The sequence below is a fragment of the Haliaeetus leucocephalus genome, unplaced genomic scaffold (assembly GCF_000737465.1).
Source record: "Haliaeetus leucocephalus isolate CR32 unplaced genomic scaffold, Haliaeetus_leucocephalus-4.0 Scaffold217, whole genome shotgun sequence".
Taxonomy (NCBI): domain Eukaryota; kingdom Metazoa; phylum Chordata; class Aves; order Accipitriformes; family Accipitridae; genus Haliaeetus; species Haliaeetus leucocephalus.
In genome coordinates, this window is record NW_010972653.1 from 193,188 (window position 1) to 210,255 (window position 17,068).

At 36.9% G+C, this 17,068-nt stretch overlaps 2 protein-coding genes across 3 annotated transcripts in view; both read left to right on the forward strand.

The window, feature by feature from the left end:
• The window catches only part of WDR35 (WD repeat domain 35), a 52,524-nt gene that overhangs the window by 29,331 nt on the left and 6,125 nt on the right, over positions 1 to 17,068 (forward strand). Inside the window, exons 15-27 of one of the 2 annotated variants that reach the window (XM_010566639.1) lie at positions 372 to 481; positions 2,048 to 2,258; positions 2,840 to 2,920; positions 3,052 to 3,188; positions 5,935 to 6,138; positions 7,958 to 8,104; positions 9,294 to 9,426; positions 10,403 to 10,513; positions 11,635 to 11,799; positions 12,822 to 12,962; positions 13,751 to 13,907; positions 14,536 to 14,776; positions 15,841 to 16,014. In XM_010566639.1, the coding sequence (XP_010564941.1) occupies positions 372 to 481; positions 2,048 to 2,258; positions 2,840 to 2,920; positions 3,052 to 3,188; positions 5,935 to 6,138; positions 7,958 to 8,104; positions 9,294 to 9,426; positions 10,403 to 10,513; positions 11,635 to 11,799; positions 12,822 to 12,962; positions 13,751 to 13,907; positions 14,536 to 14,776; positions 15,841 to 15,988 (1,986 nt within the window). In that variant the 3' untranslated portion in view covers positions 15,989 to 16,014. Of the gene's footprint in view, positions 1 to 371; positions 482 to 2,047; positions 2,259 to 2,839; positions 2,921 to 3,051; positions 3,189 to 5,934; positions 6,139 to 7,957; positions 8,105 to 9,293; positions 9,427 to 10,402; positions 10,514 to 11,634; positions 11,800 to 12,821; positions 12,963 to 13,750; positions 13,908 to 14,535; positions 14,777 to 15,840; positions 16,330 to 17,068 lie in introns of those variants that run through there. The other variant, XM_010566638.1, reaches the window with a different exon arrangement.
• The window catches only part of TTC32 (tetratricopeptide repeat domain 32), a 2,861-nt gene continuing 2,225 nt past the window's right edge, over positions 16,433 to 17,068 (forward strand). Inside the window, exons 1-2 of the mRNA XM_010566738.1 lie at positions 16,433 to 16,440; positions 16,727 to 16,930. Coding sequence (XP_010565040.1) covers positions 16,433 to 16,440; positions 16,727 to 16,930 — 212 coding nt within the window. The remainder of the gene's footprint in view (positions 16,441 to 16,726; positions 16,931 to 17,068) is intronic.

A 17,068-nucleotide genomic window follows, 5' to 3' on the forward strand; every position in this document is an offset into this window, starting at 1 on the left:
ACTGTTTGAGTGGACTTACCAGCATGGGACAGGGATGTTTTCATGGTTCTCCTTTTGTGTTAGGTAGACCATGTCTGAAGGTTCATGAGGAATTGCTGGGCTCCTGAAACTGTTCTGTGGGCTGCATGCGGACTATGGCTGTTAGTTTTAATATCCCCGATTTAAGCAAATCTGTAAATTTTAACATCTTAAAGTATCTTGTTTAAATAGCAGAATTCGGAACTTCTAGGGTGATGACATTCCCTCTTTCCACTTCTGCTCTGTCACTTATCCAAAAACTCTTTTGTCTAGGACAGCATATAAATAAAACCTTTTTAAAGAGTTTATTGATGGAAAAATTCTCTCAATAAGCAAGCACTGCTTTTCTCTAGGGAAGAGAATCTGGCACTATTCAGAGATACAGTCTTCCTAGCGTTGCTATAGTACAGAAGTATACCCTGAACTGTCGTGCATATCAGCTGTCTTTGAACTGCAACTCCAGGTAAGTTATGGATCTGCTTGTAACACAGGTATCAGATTTTAAAATAAACGACTACAATTTCTGAAAACACTAATTCTATTAATTCTCTGATTCTGTAATAATTATATGCTAACTCTACTTTATTATAAACTATTTATTAATTTTTAGTTGTTATTAATGGTTGCTTAACCATTTATTTATTACTAATTAATTACCTCTGGCCAGTCATCAGATTTCTCTGAGAGACTGTGTTAGTAAAGCTCTCATGTTTTAAACTCTTCAGGGTTTGTGTGGGAAGTTTAAGGAAACATACACATGAAAATATCTTTATTAGATGAACCAAACATAAGCTCCCTGTGATCATGACATGAATTGACAAAATTATGTCATAACCTGAAATTTTATATCTCTAAGGCTTCTTTCTATTTCTGTGTCCTACTAATGCCTGGAAACTTTGTTCATCCCACATTAATTTTCCATTGTTACAAGCTGTAGCTGTTGGCAATGCTTCTAGCAAGACTGGTTTTCCTAAGCTTCATCTGTGCCAATACTGAAGTTGCTTTCTACTTAACAGCTGTTCTTTGCAAGAGAGAGCATGAGAATCTTAGCAGAAAAGGCAAAAATATACTGACTAAAGAGGACTTGTAAGACAATTTTAATCACTTCAAAATAACTTCATAATTTCAAACAAAATTCCTAATGTGTGTGTAGATCGCTCACCTTTTTAGGTATAGACCAAAAATAGATTGCTTCACTTAAAAGGCAATGTGATCTAGTCAGAGCCACATTAATTTTGTTTTGAAGCCAAGCTGTTTCCTTCCTAAATGACTTTGTGCTAGTGAAAAAGGCTGAGATCCATAAGCATTTTGAAGTTAATTTTCTAAATTGCTTTTGAAATTTTAATAGGGATTAAGGGTATCTAAATACCTTTCAATATTTAGAAATACTTTTAAAATGGCATTGTAGTAAATATAGGCTAGTATGATTCACTGAAGACCTATGTAACTGGAAATTTTCAAATGTAACGCTTTAGAAATTGTATTTTTCCCATATTTTAAATTACTTCAAAGATTAATTGGATTATACTTCATATTGTCTGGAAAAAACCTAAAGAATACCCTTTGCAGAAATATAAGAAATCCTGTTTTAGAGATTAATAGTCTGCATCATTGCACTGTCTTTTTAATTTAAGAATCTGCCTCCTAGTAAATAAACAACTCTGGTTGTTAATTTTAGGCTCTGTCAAGAAAAGTTTTGTGAGGGGCAGAACCTGCTATTTACTCAACTTGATATCTGAAGTACTAAGGATCTTCGAAGTGCTGAATAAAAATGGGCATATTTGAGAACCTTTGCAGGGTCAGATCCTCTATGAGCAGATGAAAAACTTCTTTTCATGTCTCTGGTCTCTCTCTGCTGTGCAGGTAGATGAAAATCACATGCATCTCACTGAATCCATGGAATTATAGTGGTATTAGATTAGAGGGGAAATTTGGCCTGAGTGTGCCAGTTTAGGGAACTATTTCAGATTTACAACCTTGAATAATATTATTTAGCTGTCTTATTTTTTCTTCCTTTGTTTCTCTGTAGTCGTGTTGCCATCATAGACCTTTCAGGTGTTCTGACTTTCTTTGACTTGGATACACGGGCAGTAGACAGTACAGGACAGCAAGTGATAGGTGAGCAGCTGAAACTGGAACGCAAAGATGTCTGGGATATGAAATGGGCCAAAGATAACCCAGATTTGTTTGCAATGATGGAGAAAACAAGAATGTATGTTTTCAGAAACTTGGATCCGGAGGTAAATATTAACATATGCAAACTACTCATTTTACAAATTTGCTCATAAATTAATGGCTTTATATTGAATAGTAGTATTCTTGTGCTGACTGTTCAATTAGGCAAGCGTTTATTTATATAAACTTGCTTCTGGAAATCTCAAAATCTTGTCAACTCTAATGTGGGAGTGTTGTTTAGGAACAAATAAATAAAATGAACTATCAGTCCTGGAAAGATAAAAATGCTGTCATATTTTTTCTTAAATCTATGAGATATTTTCAGGAGCATATTTTTTGTATGCTTTGGAAAATATAAACGCAATTTTAGTAAAGATATTTGCATAACACAGTTCAGTTGAATCTACATATTGGCAAGTGTTCCTTTACCTCTTTCTCATAATTTAATTACAGAAAACATGAGGATTTTTCATTATGTCTGTGTATATGGAATTGTCAATAATGTTAATGATTTTAGGATTTGTTTCCTGTTGAAAATGCAATTAAATCCTAGTTTGAAGAAGAAAGTATCTTTATGTATACCTAACAGATTTGGTTAGGATTTAATCAGACAGACTACAAGTTCATTCCTTTGTTTAACTTTAAGGAACCTATACAAACTTCTGGATATATTTGCAACTTTGAAGATTTAGAAATCAAATCTGTTCTTCTGGATGAAATATTAAAGGTAAGTATAATTAATTTTATTTTGTAGGAAGAGTTGGTGTCTGTTCTAATGATTTGAGCAGTAGATAAGTATGTTGGGTGAAAATAAAGGTGATGTGCAATAAAATTATGTTTCTTTATCCACTATGTTAGAATCCTGAACATCCTAACAAAGATTACATCATCAATTTCGAGATTCGGTCATTACGAGACAGTCGAGCATTGATTGAAAAAGTTGGCATTGAGGAATCTTCCCAATTCATAGAAGACAATCCACATCCCAGACTTTGGTAAAATCTCTTTATAAGCCAACTTTGTTTAAATTTGTGTTCTTTTGTATTCTTTTCCTGTTCAGACAGATCTAGTATTAAAGTACAAAACCTTAAATCAACACCAGCCAAAGCAGTATACACTTTAAACAGAATCATTTAAGAAAAAAAAAAAACAAAACCCAAAAGGTAACAGTGCTCAGCTGCATGCTGAAGGGCTGCTATTCTAACTGAGAACATCTCTTCATTGGGCTGAATCAACTCCAAAGGAGTATTACAGCGTTGAGGGAAGGCCCAAAGAGAGCCTTGCAGTCACCTGCTAGCCTGGCTCCCCACCTCTTTTGCAACTGATGTGTTTGGGCAGTTTCAAGCTGTGTGGCTTTATGGTTTCCCAGAATGGAAGAAAGTGAGGTTTTTGTTTCTGAGCATTTGAGAGTGCGTGTTTCAGGAGATGCTGAACAAGTGTTCAAGACTCCTCAGCAGCCATCTTAAAAAAGAAATTGGGGCCAGTGCTTCCCCAGGCTCCTAGTTCTTAAACCCCAAAATTGGGCTGTTGTTAAATTGGAACTCTTATGATCTTATGGATGTTGTAGTACCTAGAATGGAAGGCATGCTGTGTGTGTCATGGTAGTGGGTATAGGGTACAGGCTTAGGACATCTTTTTGCTCTATGCTGTATGAGCCCCAAAATGCAGTGCTCCCTGCTTTTAGGGGCAAATCTAAAAGAAATGAAAAAGCTGGCAGAGAGCTAACTTTAAGTTGGTTAAATTAAAATTCAAACTGGTCATAAGTTGAGAGGGTATTTATTTATATATATTATATTGAGCCTTGATGACAAAGAGCTTAAAACCCAGTAAAGGGAAGACATTAGAATGATAACAAGATAAGAGCAGTTGACTAACCTTGTAGCGTTTTGGACAGGCCATGAAGGACAGAAATGAGAAGAGCTGGGTATGTTAATCATGTTACAGTGCAGAAAAGGAGATGTTGGCATGTTTAAACTAAACATGGACTCAGCTATTAAACTAAACTTGAAAAGCCTGCACAGCAAACATGTAAGAGTAGACCTGTGAAAACAGAAGTTCTGGAAATCTATTTAATATCCTGTGTCATAAGGCCTGGAAGAGTAAATGCCTCAATAGATAATTTAATGAAAAGTCAGTAGCAGAAACTAAAACTTCATTGACAAGTTACATGTTGAATGATGCCAATTCTCTTTAACTCTATGGAGATTGTTTCTCTATCTGTTCCTCTCTTTAGTAATTTTGGCTCTGTTTTGAAGCTAACTGATTTCTTGCAGTATTGGATGTTTGGGTTGCATCAAAGGGGGTTGAGAGTTCTCTGTTAATTCTAACAGTTCAGAGGGGAATTTAGAATTGTGGAAAGACTGGCCAAGACAGCTTGCTTTAAAAGTTTGTCCCAAAAAGCGTTCCTTCCTGTCCAGTTGTGCTTTCATCTCTGGAATGTACATTGTGAAAAACAGGATTTGATAGCTGCATGTTGAAAGTTTCTGTAATAGTACTGTAATTTTATTAGTTTGAGTATGTAGGGTAAAATGTTAGTTTTGCGAGTCTTCATTTTTACTAAGGTCTTGGAACTAGCTGAAGATTTTTGGAGTTTTGAAGTCATTCATGCTTTTTGCTAGTACCATCTATTTATTTAATATAAAATGACTATTAGTCATCTATAGTGATTATTAGACTGTAAAGTCTGTGTCTCAGTGAAAGTTTTATATTGTAAAATCACAAAATATATGTCAAATGCTGTTCACCTTGCTCCAAAATTGCCATGAATTTAATTTTCACTATGCAAGGAAACATATGATACGTCACATATTTATACAGAAGAGATGGATTAGAAGTGCTTGATATAAAGCAAATATATTCTAGATCAGAACAGGACAGTGCCCTTACTGCTAGAATGCAACAAACAGGGTGATGTGTGTTGCAGATAGATTAAGTTTGCCATACTGTTTTTCTCTTGGTTTCATTGATGTCAAAGATGAGCACTTGAGTTGAAGTGATACTAACCTTCTCAAATTGATTCAAAAATACTGAGCTGATACTGCTTAAGCATGGCTTAGGTCACTGAATACAGCAATAATATTATTGGTTTTGTCAGTGCCCTACTGCACTGACTTTGTTTCAAAATGTCAATTAGCCAGTCTAAATTTACCTAGCCTTATTTTTGCAGAAAATTCTAGAGCTCATTCAAGCACCTGATGGACGTAGGCTGGCCTGAAGGTAGAAATTCTCTATTTGCAGAACTAACCAATGGGGCAGTACCAGTATGAGGTTTCCCAAACTGCCCTGTTCTCCCACACTGCTGTCCTAACTGGACAAGGAACATCCAGATCGATTAGAAGGATAATTTATTCTTCATGGCCAATTTAGTTGGAGACTGCCATCAAGGCTTAAAGTTATGATATGTGTTGCTGGTCTCAATGCAGTTCCATTTAGATATTTCTACCTATGCACATTTCACATAGGACAACTGTAATACTCAAACCCTGCCCATTCTTCCCAAGCCAGTGTCCATTTGAACAGTTGAACAAAAAAAATATTAGCAATTATTTGAACATCTTTCCCTAAGCAAGTACTGGATAGATCACAGAATGGACTGGGGACAAACACAACTGAATTAAGATTAGTGAACAATACAATTGCAGTAACTTCAATGTCTTCTTTAAATAATGACTAGTTAAATGGATCCTCATTTAATTTACTTTATAGCTGCTTTTCCACCTATTATGTTTGTTTTTCACACAGGCGTCTCCTGGCTGAAGCTGCTCTTCAGAAGCTGGATCTGCAGACTGCTGAACAAGCTTTTGTACGTTGCAAAGATTATCAAGGTATTAAATTTGTGAAGCGTCTAGGCAACCTGCAGAGTGAGGCAATGAAGCAAGCAGAAGTGGCAGCCTATTTTAGCAGATTTGAAGAAGCTGAAAGAATGTATCTGGATATGGACAGAAGGTAATTGCATGTAGTCATCTCGGCAGCAAATAAAGAAAAAAAAAAAGAAAAAAATTATCGTACAATCATAGAATGGTTTGGGTTGGAAGGGACCTTAAAGATCATCTAGTTCCAACCCCCGTGCCATAGGTAGGGACACCTTCCGCTACACCAGGTTGCTCAAGGCCCCATCCGACCTGGCCTTGAACACTGCCAGGGATGGGGAAGCCACAACCTCCCCGGGCAACCTGTTCCAGTGCCTCACCACCCTCACAGTGAAGAACGAACTTACATCTACTCTGAATCTACTCTCTTTCAGTTTAAATGCTTGCCTTAATAAGGAATGGCTGTTTTAGCACTGAAGACTCTTTACCAGTTTCTGGAAAGACAGAAAAGGATCAGATGGAGAGAATTTTGTTGTATCCATAGATAACCAATTTTGTATGTAAATCAGCACATTCCAAACTGTTCGCAAAACCTCAGCTGCTCTAGGTAGCATTGTGTTTCATAGATGTTTTTTTCGCAAGTATTTTCTCGGTATTTCAACTGGGATTCCAGAAATACAAACAATCTTAACTAATGTTTAATTTATGTACTGTTGCTCTTAGCTAGTAGCCAAGTACATTCTTTCCAATTACATATACAAACAACAGAGTTTTTAATGAACTGTAATCTCTGGAAAGGCAGAAAGGACTCTGGATGAAATTGACCAATCAATGGAATTTTTGCTCAGGAATGAAAACAAACAATGCAAAATTACAGTATTACTGGGACATATAAATTAACGCTAAGTAATTAGCTAAAGCACTGCCTTTCCTGAAAAAGGATAATGAGAAATAATAAGCAGCAGTTGTATAATGTAGCCTGTAGGTGGTAGTCAAACATGGAGAAGCATGAATCACTTCTGCACATGTGAAAATTTTAAGCTTTGATTAACGGAGCCATGAAAAAAAGTAGGGAATGATGGAGAAAAAATTATTTCTTCTTTCATGCTATAAGAATGAGAAACCTTCCTCTTCTCCAGTAAGGAGTGGGGCAGGAGGCAGGAGCTGGGGAGAGATGATGTTAGAGCCTGGTAATGGAAAACTTTCTTGCACATAATTAATTAGGCAATGGAATTATGCTGGTTCAGAGAGGTGGACTGCCTCATAAGCACTTCAGTTGCACTGTAACACTGATTTTTAGATATGGCATATTCCTTTCCACGTGGCTGAAGAGAAATTTGGCCATTATAGGATTGCAGAAGTCAGACTTAGTTTTTTTAACTGGTTTCTTCAACAGAAGAGCATCTTATTTTCCAGCTACAAGAATGTGGGAATTCTGAATTGACCTTATGTGTCTCCTCACCCCTAGAAAAGTCTTGATAAGGACCTACCATAAATCAGGCAGAAATAAATCTACTTTTCAAATACAATTTTAAATTTTTTAGACAGATGCTCTTATTTAGTTGACTGCACTGACTTGCTGTTGCCATCCTTAACTTACTTGTAAGTTTAGGGCATTTTTAAAAGACATGTATAGATCTCTCCCATTGATTTTCTATGCACCTGCAGAATAAGAGGAGACCTGAAGTAGCATCAGCCCAACTGTCTCGCCAGCTGCTCACTTAAGTCCTCACACAGGAGTATGGCTAATACGGAAGCGCATATAAAACCTGTGAGCTCTCTGAGTATTTGCTTTTATGAAATACTGTTTAAATTGTAAACAAGATATCCAGCATCACTGTGATACCTGCGATGTAGGTTATGAACATGAAAATACTTTTGGATACTTTTCTCAAGATTTTTGCTAGCTATTTTATTGTCTCTGACATTTTCCTGCTATTTTCTGTTTATACTAGAGATCTTGCCATTGGACTACGGATAAAACTGGGAGATTGGTTTAGAGTGTTGCAGCTACTGAAAACTGGCTCAGGTGATTCAGATGATGCCCTTCTTGAACAAGCACACAATGCTATTGGAGATTATTTTGCAGACCGTCAGAAATGGTATGTTCTGTAGAGGAACTAGTAAGAAGGAAATTGCAAAGGAAATTGTAAAACTGATGACAAGACTTAATTTATGAGGAGGCATAGATGTCAGGAAAGTCAGGATGCAAGATATGGGATAATTTTTGGAATGATGAGATTTAGCCCAGATCTTTATGGTTCCATTGCTGCATGTACCTTTCAACAGAGAGCTGTTGATCAACAATCTAAAGAATGAAGGTGATAAAGATCTCAGTTTTGCCAGAAGTGTGTCTGCTTCAAAGGAGGGGAGGGGAAGAAAAATACCTATACAGTTGTATTAGGCTGGATATAGAAAGTATTGAAGAAAATCAGTTAAAAGTAGGAGAGAATTATTAAACATCAGTGAATTTCAAAACTAATCACAAGCTTTCTAGAATGCTTAAACCCACAAATATTTGAAAAGGTCCAGAGTTCTCCCTAACCTGGATCTGTCTCCAGCTATTGCCCAAACTGGGCACCCAAGGAAGATTTTAAGAACAGTGCATGCATGTAATGGTATTTCTCCAGAACACATTTTGCAGTCAGGTACTTACTGAGCCAGAAGTGACTTCTTTGTAGTTAATAACTTGCAGAGAAATATTCTTTCATGAACTTTTCTTGTTGCCTTCTAAGCCCATGTAAACTTTTAGTGTCCAGGACACTGTCTCATAGAGTTCCACAGCTCCACTATGTATTGCAATTACCCAGACTATATTATCACAAAGAGCTTGGGTCCCAACGCAGTTGAAAACTTGTGACTAGATTTTCAAAGTTGGTTTTTAGATGCTTTAGGTAACTTTGGAGAATGGTCTTGGAGATTTTAGTGCTTGTGTTTTAAAATATGGAGGCACAACAGTAAAGCCTTTTTCTGAAAGTTTAGTTGTAAGTTGTCCATTATCAGCCATGATCTGTGCAGATGTGGGAATGCAGTTTTAAGATTCCTTGACTTCCTAACCTTATGCTAGTCATAGAATCAATCTTGCTACTACTTCAATATAATGATCTCTGAAAATTAAAACTTTTAGTGCATTTTAGAAAAACAGTTAAATACTAGCCACAAAAGTGCTCTCAAGCAAAGTTACATATTTAAAATTGTCATTTTAAATTTACTAATTCAAAAGGCTTACACAATGAGAAGCTTCACTTGTGTTTATATATCAGAAGCCACCACATTTTTTTTTTTTATTAGGTTAAATGCTGTCCAGTATTATGTACAAGGACGAAACCAGGAACGTTTAGCTGAATGTTACTACATGCTAGAGGACTACCAAGGACTGCAGAATCTAGCTAACTCACTTCCAGAGAATAATAAGCTGCTCCCTGTAAGCAAAAAGCATGTTTATTTTTCACTGTCTTATGCTCAACTATTTATTTAAGATTTCCCATCTTGGGAGGGTTAAGAAAGAAAGAGTGAAAGAATGCAGTGTATGACCAACTCACGTAAGCATAATGGGGTTACTTTGGTATTGATCTCCAATAATAATAATAATAATTTTTCATACTCCATCATTTTTCCTTTCCCTTATTGTCCAGGTTCCCCAGAAAGATTATTCATCACGCTTTATGGCCACATGGTGAAGTCACTGATTCCCTCCCCAAATTGTGTCATTTCTCTCTAAAATGGCTATGCTTCACTGAGAAATCACTCCTCATGGCTGGACACTAACTTTAGCTTTCATTATGTCATCTAGTCTGTACTGGTTTTTTTTTTTTTTTCCCCAAATTCTTCCTGGTTGCTATACCTGGTTTAACTTCTTACATAGTAGCTCTGGTGGGAATGGTAATGTACAATGAAAATTGAAGATACGCTGCTGAAAGGGGGGAAAGTAGGTGGTATAGCCTGAAATGACCTAGTAAGTAATAGCTAATTTAAAACTATGATATGATTGATTAATCCAAAATGCTTGAAAAATGCAAAACACACTCATTTCATGCCATTTTCAGTTGTTTGAACAAAGCAAGACATGGCACTTTCTTTTTAACCTCTTTCTAATAGTGAAGTTTCGTGAAATACTCTAAATAGTAAGAACACAGTCCTTCTGGTATGATTTGATTTGAAAGAAAAATTTTTAAATAGCATTTTTTAAAATTTAGAAACAGCATGTGAAGGTATCATGCTGTTCTAAAGATTTACAATGGTGCATGTTTTCTTCACAGGATCCATGAAGCAAACAATCCCTTTTCCCCACCTTCTTGAAATGAAATTAAATTAAACAAGAATATAATAGTACTGTAGTTGCTACGCAACATACTAAAAATCTGGAAGTGAATTTAACACAGTGCTAATGTTTTTTGCAGGATATAGCTTATATGTTTGTAAGAGTGGGGATGTGTGAACAAGCAGTGTCAGCCTTTCTGAAATGTAATCGACCAAAGGATGCAGTAGATACCTGTGTACATCTCAACCAGGTAAAACAGCAGTAGATAATCTGCTTTACCGATACCAATTTAACAGTGAGATTTCTATCCTAATGCCGAGTTAAATACAAGTCCTTGTTAAGTGTCTGATGATTCGTCATGATTTCTGGAAAATTCATACTTCAGTGCTTAAGCCAGTTATCTGAAATTAGGATTAGACCAGTGGAGGGACAAAGCTATATGCAGCAGTGCTACTTCTGTGTGTGTGTGGTAAGTATGCTCAGCATATAGACATTTGTGGCCTTTGTAAAGCTAGGCTGTGCTGCCTCCTGATGGAATGGGAGGAAGACTGGAGAGCTCCTGGCTGCTCATTTTCCACATACCTCTCCTTCCTTGCACAGATGCAAATGTATTTGTGGCTGTGTTTAGGATGTAGCTGGAAAAGAACTGATCTGAAAAATGATCTATATGTTTACAGCTAGAGCTGTTCCCCAGCATGACTTATCAGTGCAAACGTTTGTGTCAACACAAATAAGAGAGAAACTGAGAATGGCTACAAGGAACTTGACGTATGGGAATGGCAGGACTGGCTAGTGCTGGCTTTATGTGAACAATTTCCTAGTTTATGGATCTGAAGGGCTATTAGGTATGAGATTCTGCTAAGTTTCTCAGTCCTGCCAAACTTTTGATCTGGGGCAAACACAGTAGCCAAACTGCTGAAAACCAGGAAAATTCACGGGCAAAATGAGGTGTATAGAAGGATAAGTAAAGTGGTATTGTTTGTGCCTTAAGCTTATGGGCTAAAGTCCTCTTTTAGACATGCTTTTGACAGTCTGGGTTTTAATAATATCAGAAGTGTTGAAAACCACATGTCCAGCTAAGAGCAGCAATGAAGTGATTTTGCAAAGCTTTTACCAAAGCAGAAGCAACTGCTTTGTATGTGGTTTTGGACAGAAGTCCAGCATTTGTTTCACAGGCCTGCTGTATCACATGATTGACAATGATGTTAGCATTTGCATTCTCTTGCTTTTTACTTTAATTTTATAGTAGCCTGGCTCTAAATGGCGATGAAATATTGCACACAAATGTTGCAGACTATTCATGGATAACTAGCTTGTTCTGAGAATGTATTTGAAAAAATGAGGTTGATAATTGTCTGCTTTCATTTCTAGTGGAATAAAGCTGTGGAACTGGCTAAAAACCACAATATGAAAGAGATTGGATCCTTGTTAGCCAGATATGCAAGTCATTTACTGGAAAAGAATAAAATCCTTGATGCTATAGAACTCTATCGTAAAGCCAATTATTTCTTTGAAGCTGCTAAGCTCATGTTCAAGGTATTGCAGGTTTTATTTTTATGTCAAATAACTGGGGCTTTGGACTAGCTCTTATTATTTCCATGCTACTTTTGTTTTCTTGGGATTATTTTAGTGTTAACAATGTCCAGGCAATAAGCAGATGTCATTATACAGGATACTGCAAAGATTAATCCAGCTCCTAAGTTCAGGTCTAACCTCTATCTGCACTAGTTACCCTGGATGTCCTCTGTAGCCAGTGGAGAGGACACTTTCAGGACACAAGCCATCTGATTTGAGACTTTCACTTCAGAATGAGATGAACTGCACCTCAGAAAAGGTCCTGTTGCCCTGCATTGCCTTGTAAAGGAGTATAGTAGACGGCCTGGGTGCAATGTCCACGTTATTTTATATGTTGTTTGGATTAGTTTTATCTCCTTTACTTTTAAAAATAGTAATGTCATTAACTGGAAGTTAAATTTTGGTATTTCTTCAACTGGTACCTTCAGTTAGAAACTGCTGTGGTGTGCTTTTAAGATAAAGATGTTGCTTAGATTTGGTTTGGCTGCAGAGATTTCTGTACATAGCTTATAAAGTCTGTAAGACTGATACATAATTTTTACAGCAAATATTTATAGTAATATATATGTATATATGTTACTTTCAAAAGCCATTCTTCTTTTCTGGGAAAACCACCAGACCTTATTGAAAGCTATGTATTTGTCACACTTCAGTGTTTAAAACTTGCTATTTTTTAGTTTATTTTTATATTAAGTCAATAGACTTATACATGGTTACACTGATTTATCCTTCCCGAGAATCTGGCTTTATATACTTGTTAGCTAAATAAATACAGAATAATGTGCATTCTTCACTTTGACATTTTAATTTATAGTTCTGTTTGCAGTCTAAATTATTACATTCAAATGCAGAATCGTTTTTTGGCGTGATTTCCTAGGTTTGTACAAGCATGCAATTGTCCAAGAGAATGAAGCGCCTCTTCTAATATATATATATATATTTTTTTTATATCTACATTAAATTCCTTGGTTTTGTTTTTTAAGATTGCAGATGAAGAGTCAAAGAAAAGGACAAAGCCTTTGCGAGTTAAAAAGCTTTATGTATTATCAGCCTTACTTATAGAACAGTGCCATGAACAAATGCAAAATGCACAACGGGGGAAAGTTAAAGGAAAAAGTTCAGAGGTAGTGTCTTTTTCTTTCTTTCTGAATTCTGGTATGTCCTACCTAGTCAGAATAAATAAAGCTATCTTCATGTGAGGCTATTATAGTTTTTTAATAACGCTTTTTCCTGCTATGAACAAAGCTTTCCTTAAAGTAAGTCTTCCATGAAAACATATTGTTTAAAGTATTATTTTAAAACATTTAAATAATATGTATTAATAGATATTTTTCTTCCTAAGTTCAATGTGTTTGTCTTAATATTTTCACTATAACAATGAAAATCATACTAAAAACTCCACAATTTTTTTTTTTCTGCAAGACTCTCACGTTCCTGTCATTTAGGAGTAAGTATCAATCCCAAAGAGAGATCTGTGATTAGATTAAGCTGTGTTGGCTATGATTTAGCAGGAAGATGGCTCCAGATATGGCAGAAGCAAATGGAAGCATTTTTTTTTTCTGCTCACACTTTCATCTTCATGTGCACAAATGAAATAGTTTAGACAAAGTTTTAAGAGATCTGGTGTTGAAATGCAGTATTAATCCAAACTATGAACCAGTCTGCAGATGTGCACAGAATATATTTGTACACATGTATATGATATTTATCTTTGAAAATCTGCACCATATGTTCTGCCTATGCACTGTATAAAATGCCTAACAATGTTCGCTTTAGGTCCATGTATTTCTATTTTCCCTAGTTAACACAGATGGTGTAATCACCAGGTACAGAAAAGTTCTTTTCATATATCCCCATTTCCTGCTGTATCTGTTTCGTATAAAAACTACTTGTGATACTGCTTTGTTTTCAGACTGCTTCAGCTTTGGCTGGTTTGCTAGAAGAAGATGTTCTTTCTTCAACTAATCGCTTTGCAGACAATGCTTGGCGAGGAGCTGAGGCTTACCATTTTTTCATACTTGCACAAAGACAGCTTTATAAAGGTTCTGTAGATGCAGCACTTAAAACAGGTAGGACTTCCATTTTTAACCCTGTAAAGAAACTGTTCAAATTTTGCAGATCTGCACAGCACATAAGTTCATTTGTAGTTGGCACATTTTTCTATTCTTGCTAGAAGCATGGAATTTAGAACAGAACCATATAATGAATTGAATGTGGCTGCAGTCAAGATAACTGGAAAGTATTTTCTTGGGAGACAATGCAAATTTTAACTTACCAAATATTACCTGGTTAAACTGGACAACATCTGTAGATGTTCTGTTGACTGTTTTGTTTCTTTCTTTAAATTACAAGGCATGCCTGAATTCATATCACTCCTCCATGTAGAGCTTCAGAAAAAACTTGTGGGAGTTAGAGAAGCAAAGAGCGCCCTATACTTTGTCCAAGTAATGAAGGTCCATTTCAAATACTTCTAACATGTTTGGTTTTTTTTTTTAAAAAAAGTGTCTCAAAAAGGCACTTTAATTTCCCAGTCAGATCCCCTTATTTTTATTTATTTTTAAAAAGTGTTGAGCCACTTTGGTTCACTGTGTCCAATTTGTAAGACTAGTACTGTCTAACAGTAGCAAATGCTTCATACAGATGCTTGCACTTCACAGAAGACATGTAATAATTTCCTTCCCCCCCCCCATTTCTTAGCTCTTCATTTGCGAGATTATGAAGACATTATCCCTGCAGTTGAAATCTATTCCCTTTTGGCACTCTGCGCATGTGCAAACAGAGCATTTGATATTTGTTCTAAAGCCTTTGTTAAACTAGAATCCTTGGAAACTCTTAGGCCAGAGCAGAGGCAACAGTATGAAGACCTTGCTCTAGAGATATTCACGAGACATTGTCCGAAGTATAACAAAAAATCTGATCTGGATTATGCTCTTGAGAGGTAGGTTTATATTTATATGATACCGTAATAATACTAGCATTCTTTTCTGCTATTGTCTGCATTTGGGTTTTAGCAGGTTTTGTGTGACCAATTGGGTGTTTTGCTACTTAAACCAAATATTGGGCAAGAATGATGCAGGGTTAGCCAGTTTGCAGAAAGGGTAATACAACACTATTTTATTTGGGAGAATAGACACTGACTGCATTTGAGGAACTCAGTGTAAAGATATACCTTCATCTTAATTTGAAATACATGTGGACAGAGCACAGAAGTTTTAGGACCTTTGGTAAGGCGTCATGTGCCATTAAAGTAATAATGTTACCGTTTGCATCACCTTCGTGGTGTGATGCAAATGTCAACAAGTGAATGTTTAACCATTATTAACTAATAAGTCTCCAGTGTTTTGTGAATTACCTAAATCTACATGGTGTGAGAAGGTGAATATATCAAGTGAAAGAATTAGAATATGAAGGGCACCTTTAAGGGGTAAGTCCTTGGAGTGGCTGTACCCACAATGGTGTCTTTTACGTATGTTTCCTGCTAACAGCATGGAATTTGTATGGGAATTCATTGTGAATCGATTTTCTTTTTAATGAATAGGATTTTAATCTGTCTTGTTTTACTGTGCAGACGTACAGAATCTCACTAGTGGCTTTCATGTTGACTCTTCAGAGGAATAAATGTAATAGTAGTGCAGGTGTCTAATTGAACCTTACATTTATATGGCCTTTGCTGCTTCTTTTCACTTAATCTTTTGGATCTGCTGGTCCCGATTTGTTGACTGTATGGTTCTGGGGGTGTGCATTCTGTTGTGTGAAGATTTACATACTTGGCTATATTAACAGTGAAGTGTTACGTGATTTAATAACTTCTAATCAAAAAGTGGCACACAGCTGAATAGAGAAGCAGTATTTTACAGATGAGCATTGCAAGTTTTGTAGCTAGCTGTAGGCACACAATTAGGTATTTATGCTGTTTTGCAAATTACTACAAAATGAGTCTTTGTTGCTATTTTAAAACCATGTTTTTATTCTTTCAACTTTTTTTTTTTTTTTTTTTAATAGTGGAGATGAGAAACTTCCTATATGTGTTGCAACAGGAGACCCTATCCTGGAGTATCGATTCTGGATGTGCAGTGTATGTAAGCATTGTATGAAAGCCAAAGAAGCGAGCAATTATAACTTCTGTCCTCTGTGCCACAGTACAGCATAGCAGAGGATAAAGGACTGTTTATCCTTGTTATCTGTTATGTCTCCTAAAAATACTCTATAAAACGTTACCAATGTACTACATTTTAAAATACAATTCAGGTACTCTATTGTAACAACAGATAGTGCCACTGTTAGAGAAAAGTTTTTTAAGAAAAACCCAGAAAACCCACAAGATAAACCTTTAGTGGTTCCATTTATGTGAAGAAACAACTGTGTAAGGCTGCATTTTTGTTACTTCTTTTTAGAAAGGTTTAAGGTAAAAAGCATTCTTTTCTAATGGTAAATTTAGCCTGGTTTCAAAACCGTGCAAACTGAATGTAGGTTCATCTTAGTATGTTTCAATCTGAGCAAGCTCCGTTTTTCATTTTTGTAATTCCATAGGAAATTACTGGGTTTTCTCAAAATGCATGGTTTTTTTGAAGGAAGTAATACCTGAGCTGAAGTAATGCCACGGTAGCTGTGATACTATTACTGTGTATGTTTTACTACCGCTGTTTTACTAGAGCGATGGTGCCAGTTTAGGCCTAAGTTTGTGCCGCTTTCTTTTGCCAAGTGTGTTTAAACCCACCGTAGCAATAAAGGGCTTGCGAACGGGAGCCATCGGTGCCGTCAGTCTGCCTCTGGCCTGCCGGCCTTTGTGATGCCTTCAGGAAACCTCTGTGAACCTTCAGACCTTCAGGAGTCTGGTCATGAGCTTTTTTAAGTACCTTGAGGAGAGCAGCTGACGTCTGTCGAACAGCTTTCAAGAGCCGAACGCCCTCCCTGGGCCTCGGGGAGGTCTGAGGGAGGCGGTTTCGGCCAGACCCGCTCCGCGCCGTTCCGTTCCCCGGCGGGCTCTGTCAGCGCTGCACACGGCCCCGCCGCCCCCCCGCAGGGGGCAGCGCGAGCCCCCTCACGGCTGTCCTCAGGGGCAGGCGGCGCCCCTCGCCTCAAGCGAGCCCAGGTGGGGACGAAGCCCGTTTGGTCTGGAAAACGCTAAGTACTACTGGTTCGGTTTGGGTTTTTTTTTTTTCTTTTTCTGGCCTGCTGTTGGCGCTTCTTTGTCGCTCGCAGCCATGTCGGTCGGAGGGCTGCGCCGGTT